General features: G+C 41.1%; 1 protein-coding gene across 1 annotated transcript in view; it reads right to left on the bottom strand.

Annotated features, from left to right (window-relative positions):
* Positions 1-12,501, bottom strand: part of me1 (malic enzyme 1, NADP(+)-dependent, cytosolic) — a 440,214-nt gene that overhangs the window by 134,632 nt on the left and 293,081 nt on the right. Inside the window, exon 7 of the mRNA XM_043685873.2 lies at positions 10,316-10,425. Coding sequence (XP_043541808.1) covers positions 10,316-10,425 — 110 coding nt within the window. The remainder of the gene's footprint in view (positions 1-10,315; positions 10,426-12,501) is intronic.

Raw genomic sequence — 12,501 nt, 5'->3', positions numbered from 1 at the left:
AAATCCTATGTTCTGAAACGTGAGGTTTTAAAGCATCTCAAGCTGTATGTAAATAGGACATCAAATTTTTCAGCCGAAACTTGGAATTTAAACAAAATAACCTACTTTAAAGGAAGCAAAGTTTAATGAAGAGAGTGTCACAAATATACCAGATTCTTCTTTGAATGACCTCTACTGAAAGGACTAAATTGATGAAATGGGCAGCACTAATCCCAACCAAGTTGATTGAGTCAGCCTGCTACTAAAGTAAACATTTAGGATTCCTCAATTGTGGATTGTCCAAAAAGAGAGAGAGAGAGAGAGAGAGAGAGGGAGAGAGAGATTGAGTGGACTGGACTTATATTTCCTCTAGTTTAGACAAGGGGAGATGATCTAATTGAAACATGTAAAATTCTTACGGGACTTGACAAAACTAGATACAGTTTTCCCGAGCTGCTAAGCTAACATTTCAACTTTGAGAACTGACAGCAGAAACATTTCATTCAAAAGGTTTGGAAATCTGAAATTCTCTCCTAGAAAAAAAAGTGGATGATTGGCTGTTGACCGATTATAATTCTAAGGGATTATAATTAGAGGGATGGGGTGATCACGCAGCAAGGTGAAATGGAGGGAGTAAAATTGTCGCTTTACTGAATGGCAAAGCAGGCTCAAGTGACTGCCCTTCTCAAGCTTACATTCTTATAGAAGAGAACTCTGCTAGATTGTCTCTAATCACCAGTACAAAAAGCAGTAACGGAAGCATCCAAAAGTCGATGTACTATGCTAACTTGTTATGCAAGTTTATTTGCTAAAAAAAAGGATGCACAGGGACACAAATGTCCCTTTAAATGAATGAATGTAGATCCATATACCTACAAAATATTAATAATGTTGACCACCATATAAATCAGCAGTGCCAGGTAAAATAGACACAGGAGATTAATTTCTTCGCTCAGAAAACCAATGGGCTGATTGGTGCATAACCTCATGTGAAAAACACCTTCTGATAGTGTTGGTGAGGTTAGATGTCATTATGCTAGTAGCTAGCTGATAAAGGGACAAAGAAGGATCATGTGGAGTACAAACATCAGCATGGGTTAGTTGGATTGTACTTGTATGCAATCCTAATTCTATACCTGGTCAGTTCCAATTTAGTTTGACAGGAGGTAACAGCACAATCATCATGCGTGGAAAATGGCAGTGAGCTTTAACACTGAAAGAAAAACTTTAAAGCAAGACACTAAGAATAAGAGATTTGCGTAAAAGCTTGCAAAAGTATCAGCAGTTAACAAAAACAAAACATTTACAACTTCACTCTTTTGCAAAAGGTGAAACTCCTATAACTGTTGGTGTACACTCGATTAGATTAGATTACTTAGTGTGGAAACAGGCCCTTTGGCCCAATAAGTCCACACGGGCCCTCCGCAAAGCAACCCACCCAGACCCACACCCCCACACCTACCCTTTCACCTAACACTAGCAATGGCCAATTCACCTAACCTGCACATTTTTGGACTGTGGGAGGAAACCGGAGCACCCGGAGGAAACCCACGCAGACACTGGGAGAATATGCAAACTCCACACAGACAGTTGCCCGAGGCGAGAATTGAACCCGGGTCTCTGGCACTGAGAGGCAGCAATGCTAACCACTGAGCCACCGTGCCGCCCATAATGAAAGAATCAATCCAAGGTACATACAGCCAAGAAGCCTGCAAGCAAACTTCTGCATTTATTGCAAGTGCAGTTGAAATTCCATTTGCAAAGGGACTACTTCATCGAAAATAATCCATCTACTTTAAGCAGCTATATATAACTTGTTGTTCAAAACGCTCACTTCACAGCAATGAATAAGGTTCGACCTGCTTGGATGCAGGTCAATGCCAAAGAAAGCTCTAGTGAACTACCTTCCCTTCACAGAGTTTTAAAAAAGACAGCAGAGATGATATATGACTAAAAGCAACTACCTTACAGATAACTTATATGACAACCTGTTTGAGATCTCAGGCAATAACAATGACATACCTGAAAGGAATGATTGTTAGATACGTTTAAATAAATTAACATTTTGAGAGGAGTAGAAAGTAACAATGAATCTAGCATGGTTACAGCCAATATTAAGATTTCAGGATAAACACTCAAAATCAAACTAATGCAAAAGAAATTTAGCCAAAGTAGGCAGTGTTTGCACTGGATGACAATAAATACGTGACCATCATAGGAAATGGGCCCTAAGCCCCATGAATCTGTTCTACTCATCTCTCCAGATAAGCAAATAACCTTTGGTTGTCAAATTTCATACCAAAAGAGCCAATGCAGATTAAAATAACAAGCAATGTTAATAGTATTCGCAGCTGAGTTTTTCTTAAAGACAGTACAATGACTACTGTATTCACACTCATTGTTTTTGTTACAATGAACGTTTATTCCTACTACGACTGAATCAGGTGATCGTGCACATGTGCAGCGGTTAAAGATCAAGGTAAATTTCAATATGCATTTCCCAAAGCAAGAGACAAAAAAGGTGCAACAAGAAAATATCGCTAGCAAAAGGAGAGAGATTTGGAAAGTTTCTGCCTCGAAGACTGTCTCAAATGTTAACATATTACTGTCAGGGCTGAAAATGTGTTGCTGGAAAAGCGCAGCAGGTCAGGCAGCATCCAAGGAGCAGGAGAATCGACGTTTCGGGCATGAGCCGTTCTTCAGTTAGGGCTCATGATCTTCAGGATCTTCCTGAAGAAGGGCTCATGCCTGAAAGGTCGATTCTCCTGTTCCTTGGATGCTGCCTACCTGCTGCGCTTTTCCAGCAACACATTTGCAGCTCTGACCTCCAGCATCTGCAGTCCTCACTTTCTCCCATATTACTGTCAGGAGAAAGAATCGAAGAATTACTGAAAAAAGAATCAAAATAACAAAAAGCAACTTCCCTTAAGTTTTATCTGTCTAATGGAAACTTTATGTTTCTATTTTGCATAAGTAAACAAAACTTGCATTTTTTTAAAAAATTGACATAAAACAATAGCATTTCGGAGCTATTTTTATGTTCACTCACAGGGAATCACTGTCTAGCAGCATTTATTGCTCATCCCAAAATGCCCTCAAGAAGGTGGTGATGAGCTACCTTCTTGAATCACAGTATTCCATGTGTTGTGGGTAGATCCGTAGGGAAGGAATTCCACAATTTTGACCCAGCAACAGTGAAGGAACAGCGACATATTTCCAGCTCGGGATGGTGAGTATCTTGTGGTAGCATATACTGCTGTCAGTGGTGGTGAAGGGACTGAATGTTAAAGGTGGTGGATTGGGTGCCAGTCACGTCAACTGTTTTGAGCTAGATGGCATTGAACTTCTCAAGTGATGTTGGAACTACCCTCATCCAGCCAAGCGGAAAGTATTCTATCACATCCCCAACTTGCACTTTGGTGACAGGAGGCAAGTCACTCGCCACAGACCTGCTCTTGTAGCCACAGTATTTACATAGCTGGTCCAGTTCATTTACTATTCAATGGCAACCTCAAGACGTGATTAGGGGGTCTTCACCAATTGTAATAAAATTAAAATTGAAGACAGATTCCCTTTTGTTTCAGATAGTGATTGCCCGTGGGTATGGTATGATGTTATTTCTACTTGTCATTCCAAGCTTGGATACTGTCCAGCTCTTACTGCATTTGAATGGAGGCTGATTAAGAATCTGAGTCATCGCAAATGGCTGAACATTGTGACCTTACGTTGGAGGAAAGGTCATTGTTGGAGCAGCTGAAGATGGCTCAGCCTGGGACCTTACCCTGAGGATCACAGAGATGACTAATATCATTGACCTCCAACAACCACAGCCAATCTTTTGTGCTAGGTATAACTCCAACCAACTCTCTCCAATTCCCATTAACTCCAGTTTTACAGAAGCTCCTGGATGCATGCTTGGTCAAATGCTGCCTTAAGGTGCAACCAGCCTTGTAGCTAAATTTAAAGTTACATAGCTAATTTTGTGTTTCTTTCCTTTTTACAGAGTACAACTCATTCTTTATATGGGACTCTGGATTTTAAGTAAAGAGCTTTATCCAAATTTATTTAAATCTCTTCACTTTACCACATACCACTATTTCTCCTTTCAAAAGCCTCAACAGCATTTGCACTCAACAACAAAGTCAGCTTTAGTTTAACAAACAACAGACACCTTCCCCTCACCTTCCACAGAGTCAAAAGTGTGCAAACGTCCACTGTGCAAATGTGTCTAGCGAGGACTCCCTTATGGAAATTAAATATCAAACAAACAAATGATCTCCTCCCCTACCTTAAAGTACACATTTGTTTTTAATTGATGTATGTGTATAAACATACTGCCCGATTTACTTTGTTTTTTGACATAACAACAAATGCAATTCTTTGGAAATTGAAACAATTTGATCACCATTAGAATTCTTCAAATGTGGCCACAGTGGTATATCTGTAACATCCAGTAATATACTAATCACAACAAGCAAAGCAAACAAAGAAACTCTTGTTGATTATCCCAGCATAGAACATAACAGGGCAGTACAGGTCCTTCGGCCCTCGATGTTGTGCCGACCTGTGGAACCAAATCTGAAGCCCATCTAACTGACAATATTCCATTCTCATCCATATGCCTAAACAATGACCATTTAAATGCCCTTAAAGTTGGCAAGTCTACTAATGTTGCAGGCAGTACGTTCCATACCCCTACTATTCTCAATAAAGAAACTACCTCTGGTGTCTGTCAGATATCTATCACACCTCAATTTAAAGCTATGTCTTCTCATGCTAGCCATCACCATCCAAGGAAAAAGGCTCTCCCTGTCCAAACTATTTAGCCCTCTGATTATCTTATATATCTCAGTTAAGTCACCTCTCAACCTTCTTCTCTCTAACAAAAAGAGCCTCAAGTGCCTCAGCCTTTCCTCGTAAGACTTTCCCAGGCCAGAAGTGTGCACAATACTCCAAATGTGGCCGCATCAGAGTTTTGTACAGCTGCAGCATGACCTCATGGCTCAGAAACTCAATCCCTCTACCAATAAAAGCAAACATTCCTTTTGCCTTCTTAACAACCTTATCAACTTGGTGGCAACTTTCAAGGATCTGTGTACTTGGACACAGAGATCCCTCTGTTCATCTACATTACCAAGAATCTTACCATTAGCCCAGTACTCTGCATTCCTGTAACTCCTTCCAAAGTGAATCACCTCACACTTTTCTGCATTAAACTCCATTTGCCACCTCTCAGCCCAGCTCTGCAGCTTATCTAGTTCTCTCTGTAACCTACATTTTCGTCACTATCCACAACTCTACCAACCTTAGCATCAGCCGCAAATTTACTAACCCATCCTTCTATGCCCTCATCCAGGCCAGTTATATAAATATGATTGACAGTGGATCAAAACAGATCCTTGCTGTACACCACTAGTAACTGAACTCCAGAATGAATATTTCCCATCAACTACCACCCTCTACCTTCTTTCAATGATCTATATCTGATCCAAACTGCTAAATAACCCTCAATCCCGTGCCTCCATATTTTGTGCAATAGCCTACCGTGGGGAATCTTATCAAACGCCTTACTGAAATCCATATACACCTCATCAACTGCTTTACCCTCATCCACCTGTTTAGTAACCTTTTCAAAGAACTCAAAAAGGTTTGTGAGCCACAACCTACCCTTCACAATACTATGTTGACTATCCCTAATCAACGTATTCCTCTCTAGGATTATAAATCTTCTCTGATAACCCTTTCCAACACTTTACCCTCAACCGAAGTAAGGCTCAGTGGTCTATAATTTACAGGGTTGTCTCTACTCCCCTTCTTGAACAAGGGAACAACATTTGCTATCATCCAGTCTTCTGGTACTAGCCCTGTAGACAATGACGAAAAAGATCAAAGCTAAAGGTTCTGCAATCTCCTCCCTAGCTTCCCAGAGAATCCTAGGATAAATCCTAGGCTGAGAGGTGGCAAATGGAGTTTAATGCAGCAAAGTGTGAGGTGATTCACTTTGGAAGGAGTAACAGGAATCCTAGGATAATATAGATAAGCTGCAGAACTGGGCAGAAAGGTGGCAAATGGAGTTCAATGTAGCTAAGTGAAGGTGATTCACTTTGGAAGGAGTAACAGGAATCCTAGGATAATATAGATAAGCTGCAGAACTGGGCAGAAAGGTGGCAAATGGAGTTCAATGTAGCTAAGTGAAGGTGATTCACTTTGGAAGGAGTAACAGGAATCCTAGGATAATATAGATAAGCTGCAGAACTGGGCAGAAAGGTGGCAAATGGAGTTCAATGTAGCTAAGTGTGAGGTGATTCACTTTGGTAAGAGTAACAAAAAGATGGGGTACTGGGCTAATGGTCGGATACTTGGTAGTGTGGATGAGCAGAGGGATCTTGGTGTCCATGTACACAGATCTCTGAAAGTTGCTACCCAGGTAAATAGTGCGGTGAAGAAGGCATATGGGGTACTGGCTTTTATTGGTAGAGGAATTGAGTTCCGGAGTCCTGAGATCATGTTGCAGTTGTATAAGACTCTGGTGCGGCCGCATCTGGAGTATTGTGTGCAGTTTTGGTTGCCATACTATAGGAAGGATGTGGAGGCACTGGAACGGGTGCAGAGGAGGTTTACCAGGATGTTGCCTGGTATGGTAGGAAGATCGTATGAGGAAAGGCTGAGGCACTTGGGGTTGTTTTCATTGGAGAAAATAAGGTTTAGGGGTGACTTGATAGAGGTGTACAAGATGATTAGGGGTTTAGACAGGGTTGACCGTGAGAACCTTTTTCCACGTATGGCGTCAGCTATTACGAGGGGGCATAGCTTTAAATTAAGGGGTGGTAGGTATAGGACAGATGTTAGGGGTAGGTTCTTTACTCAGCGAGTCGTGAGTTCATGGAATGCCCTGCCAGTAGCAGTGGTGGACTCTCCCTCTTTATAGGCATTTAAGCGGGCATTGGATAGGCATATGGAGGATAGTGGGCTAGTGTAGGTTAGGTGGGCTTGGATCGGCGCAACATCGAGGGCCAAAAGGCCTGTACTGTGCTGTATTCTTCTATGTTCTATCCCATCCGGCCCAAGGGACTTATCTTTACACTTTCCAGAATTACTAACAACTCCTCCTTATGCACTTCAATCCCATCCAGTTTAATAGCCTGTATCGCAGTATTCTCCTCAACTATATTGTCTTTTTTTTTTTAAAAAGTGTGAATACTGACAAAAAGTATTCATTTAGCACTTCCCCATCTCCTCTGACTCCACACATAACTTCCCACTACTATGCTCGATTGGCCCTGATCTTACTCTGGATCAGTGGTGCTGGAAGAGCACAGCAATTCAGGCAGCATCCGACGAGCAGCAAAATCGACGTTTCGGGCAAAAGCCCTTCATCAGGAATAAAGGCAGAGAGCCTGAAGCATGGAGAGATAAGCTAGAGGAGGGTGGGGGTGTGGAGAAAGTAGCATAGAAAACAATAGGTGAGTGGGGGAGGAGATGAAGGTGATAGGTCAGGGAGGAGAGGGTGGAATGGATAGGTGGAAAAGGAGCTAGGCAGGTAGGACAAGTCCGGACAAGTCATGGGGACAGTGCTGAGCTGGAAGTTTGAAACTAGGATGGGGTGGGGGAAGGGGAAATGAGGAAGCTGTTGAAGTGTTCCGAGGCGGAAGATGAGGCATTCTTCCTCCAGGCGTCTGGTGGTGAGGGAGCAGCGGTGAAGGAGGCCCAGAACCTCCATGTCCTCAGCAGAGTGGGAGGGGGAGTTGAAATGTTGGGCCACGGGGCGGTTTGGTTGATTGGTGCAGGTGTCTTGGAGATGTTCCCTAAAGCGCTCTGCTAGGAGGCATCCAGTCTCCCCAATGTAGAGGAGACCGCATCGGGAGCAACAGATACAATAAATGATATTAGTGGATGTGCAGGTAAAACTTTGATGGATGTGGAAGGCTCCTTTAGGCCTTGGATAGAGGTGAGGGAGATGGTGTGGGCACAGGTTTTACAGTTCCTGCGGTGGCAGGGGAAAGTGCCAGGATGGGAGGGTGGGTTGTAGGGTGCAGTGGACCTGACCATGTAGTCACAGAGGGAACGGTCTTTGCGGAAGGCGGAAAGGGGTGGGGAGGGAAATATATCCCTGGTGGTGGGGTCTTTTTGGAGGTGGCGGAAATGTCGGCGGATGATTTGGTTTATGCGCAGGTTTGTAGGGTGGAAGGTGAGCACCAGGGGCGTTCTGTCCTTGTTACGGTTGGAGGGGTGGGGTCTGAGGGCGGAGGTGCGGGATGTGGACGAGATGCGTTGGAGGCATCTTTAACCACGTGGGAAGGGAAATTGCGGTCTCTAAAGAAGGCGGCCATCTGGTGTGTTCTATGGTGGATTTTTACCTCCTGATCTTACTCTAGTCATTCTTTTATTCCTGACATAGCTATAGAAAGATTTAGGGTTTTCCTTGATCCTATCCTTGATGTCACAAGGAATTAAGGGCTACGGGGAGAATGCGGATAAGTGGAGTTGAAATGCTCATCAGCCATGATTGAATGGCGGAGTGGACTCGATGGGCCGAATGGCCTTACTGCCGCTCCTATGTCTTATGGTCTTATCCATCAATAACTTCTCATGTCCCCTCCTGGCTCTTCATAGCTCCCTCTCTTTAGGCCCTTCCTAGATAACCTGAAACTCTCAAGCGCCCTAACTGAGCCATCACATCTCATCCTAACTGGTTCTTGAATAAGTTCCCCATTACAATTGTACCCATCCTCTGCAGTTTCCTTCCTCATCCTATGCATCCTAAATCTTGCCTAATCACATCATAATTGCCTTTCCCCCAGCTATAACTCTTGTCCTGTGGTATATACCTATCTCTTTCCATCACTAAAGTAAACATAACCGAATTGTGGTCACTATCACCAAAGTGTTCACCTACCTCCAAATCTAACACCTGGCCCCATTCATTATCCAGTACCAAATGTAATGTGGCCTCACCCCTTGTTGGCCTGTCTATATACTGAGTCAGAAAACCCTCCTGAACACATTGGACAAAAACTGACCCATCTAAAGTACTTGAACTATAGTATTCCCAGTCAATATTTGGAAAGTTAAAGACCCCATAACAAACTACTCTGTCACTCTTGCTCCTATTGAGAATCATCTTTGCTATCCTAGCCTCTACATCTCTGGAACTATTTGGAGACCTGTCAAAAATTCCCAACAGGATAACCTCTCCTTTCCGGTTTCTAATCTCAGCCCATGCTACCACAGTAGAGAACTCCTCAAACGTCTTTTCTGCAATCGTAATACTGTCCTTGACTAACAGTGCCACACCATCCCTTTTTTTAAAAAAGCCATATTCTCTGTTCTTACTGAAACATCTAAATCCTGGAACCTGCAATAACCATTCCTATCTCTATTCTACCCATGTCTCTGAAATGGCCACAACATCGAAATCCCAGGTACCAACCCATGATGCAAGTTCACCCACTTTATTCCAGATGCTCCTGGTGTTGAAGTAGACATTTCAAACCAACTTCTTGCTTGCCAGTGCCTTCTTGCGATCTTGAAATCTTAGTTCTGACTTCACTACACTCATCCTCCTGTATACTCTAACTACAATTTCAGTTTCCATCCCCCTGCTGAATTAGTTTAAATCAGCATTGACACAGCTATGGATCATTGAAAAACTGCACTTTACTGTAAAGTGTTAATGAAGCACATTCTTGGGGACTTCTGACTTTATGATTTGCTCCATAACTGAAAGTAGTCAAACATTAAAGCTAAATGTACATCATTTGGACTTTTTTAAAAAAAAACTGCTCAGCACAATGATGTGGAAAACAGAATCCAAGTAGGCAAACATGCAAATTGAAATGAGTGACATACATTCTGTACAGAAGATCTTATTGATCTAAAAATCTTTTAAAAATTCATGCAGCTGTAAACTAAGTCTGCTTAATTCGCCATTTCAAACTGATGAAATCAGTACAGTTATACAGGAATCAGGTTGAAGATGTGCCGACTTTCCAAACTAAGGTTTCTTTACTAACTAACTGTTCTCGTCTTCAGAAATCAAATTTTATTATTCAACTTAAAACATTATAAATTAAATCAACCGCAGTTTAAATCATGTATTTTAAACTAACATAATTGGTAGAAATCTTGAAACTTCAGTAATTCAAATGCTGACTCAGAGCAAGTTCAAACAAACAAACACTGAACAGGAGCATGTGACAACTCTCTGACATGCATTGTAAAAACTAGCCTGAAAAGTTGGTACCCGATGGGATTTAATAGTACCCACTGATTATCCTTTAGAAATGTCATTGGCTATATGGAATTAGCAAGTCAAATTGAAAACAAATGCACATACCCTGGATATCATCGTTGAAGGTACAGTATTTATTGCGGTACTTGTTCAAAAGACGAAATGCATTGGTGTTGGCAAAATCTTCAAACTGAATAAGACAGTTCTGGCCATACCTAAGGAACAAACAAATATATTCTGCTAAGAGCCAGATAGCTTACAGGAGAGTACGAAATAAGCTTTAACATGGGCAGTGATAGAATGTTTTCCCTTTTGGGACTAGGAGATACAGTCTAAAAAGTGTATCCTATGAAGGCAAAAGTAGATGTTTCTTTTTCTCATTGGGTTGTTGCACATTCAAAGTAACTCTCTTCTCCAGAAAACAGTGTAGGCAGGGTCAATGAGCATATTCAAAGCTGAGTTAGATTGATTCATGAATAACTAAGTCAAAGACTATGGGATAAGACAGAAAAGCAGAAGTTACAATCAGATCAGCCATGACTGATCAAGCAGCACAGCAGGTTTGAGGGGCTACTCCTTCTCATAACTGATATTTATGCTTCTCTTTCTTCCAAACATATGTACTACACCAGAGGATAGAATAGGAAACCTTTCAGCTTTTTGCACAGGTTCTCTTTTTCGAACTGGTGATAAATCATCAACACAAGTCCAGGATTCAGACCACTTTTAACAATATTGCAAATGATACAAAAGATTGAAAATTAAGCCAATACATTGCAATGTTCAGATTTCATTTGCGGAAGCACTGTATTTCCCAAAGGCTGAAAGTCCAAGAATTCATCTTGTAGGAATTGGCCATGACCAATGAATATCTTGCTTTTCCAAAAAAAAAATTAGTCAATCCGAAATAAAGGATTAATAAACACACTTTATTAACAGCTTAATAGGAAAGAAACCACTCATCTTGCTTTTCTGGTATTGTTTCCTCTGGTCCTGTAAACATACTCCAAGCTAAATAGCTTGCTTATACTTACATTATTTATTTTATGAGTATTTCAATAAGTCATCCCTTCTCTCAATATTCTCTTCTCCAATGAAAACAAATGCAGCTTCAAGAGTCTCTCGACTCTCAGACCAAACATTTTGGAGAAATCGGAGGTTTTGGTCTTCCTCTGAGCTCTTACTAATGCTGCAATATCATTTCAAAATTAGGATGTCCAATACTGCACCACAATATAGACACACTATCTCTAATAGGGTCACAGCAAGGTTTTCAACTTAATCTTCTGAGATGCAGTTTAACATTTAATCAACCTTCACAAATTGCAACTTAACATTTAATTCCAGACACCAGATTTCAGCAAAGCTAGTACAGTCATGTTAAGATTAGGGCAAAGTAATTCAATTAAAGCCTACAAAACTGAAAATAAGTGGATGTGTATTTAAAAAGGAATATAAAATACTGTTAAGTGATGGTTTACAAATTGGATTGGAGGTTCAGCTGAACAGCCAACACTAACAAAAAGGTTTAATAATACACACAGTCTCATCCTATGCTGCTAAATTCATGATTCTATGAACTTTCTATGTAACTAGTTGGAAAAAAAGAATTCTGTATCCTTTGCTCAAGTGCAATGAATTTTGATATGGAATTCAATGTGTCTCTTTCTCATTCCATGTTAATTTATTTTCACCATTATACACTGGAAAGTTTGCAGTACACCACATTTTAGTCAGAGCCGCACTTACTCAATCCGGCCCAGCTTTCTGCCTGCACTTTTCAGCACAGAAAATAATGCTAATTACAGTGAACCCACTAATGTTTATACTTTTGTTAAGTATACAAACGGTTATTTTCAAAAGCCTGCATCTTCCATTTTTTAAAAAGTCTATTGCTAATAATCTATGCTAACGTATCAATTGTCTGAAATTTACAGCTACACAAGCAGTTCAAAACCAGCCATAAAGTGAAGTTTGCTAATGAATTAGAATCCACAATGTAAAATTTACAGAAGCAACAGAACACAATGAATTGCTCAATACATTACCAACTTGCTAATCGTATTTATTGTCTTTGTAAATGGCTACATTTTGTTAAAATCCCATGTTTCAATGTCTCCCCAATCACGATGCAGCTAAGAAAACCCTTGTTCTCACAGCAGAAAAGGACAGCCCCACAGTTAGTTAGTATTTTATGAAGTGCAGTTTCCACCAGTGGAACTGAGGTGGAACTTACTTTTGAGGCGGCTCTCACAATTCTAGTAAAACATTTAAAAAGCTGATGGTATGCA

Source organism: Chiloscyllium plagiosum, unplaced genomic scaffold, assembly GCF_037043375.1.
Source record: "Chiloscyllium plagiosum isolate Xiang-an unplaced genomic scaffold, Cpla_swu_hap1 HiC_scaffold_3, whole genome shotgun sequence".
Classification (NCBI taxonomy): Eukaryota; Metazoa; Chordata; class Chondrichthyes; order Orectolobiformes; family Hemiscylliidae; genus Chiloscyllium; species Chiloscyllium plagiosum.
This window is presented reverse-complemented; position numbering and strand designations above follow the sequence as displayed.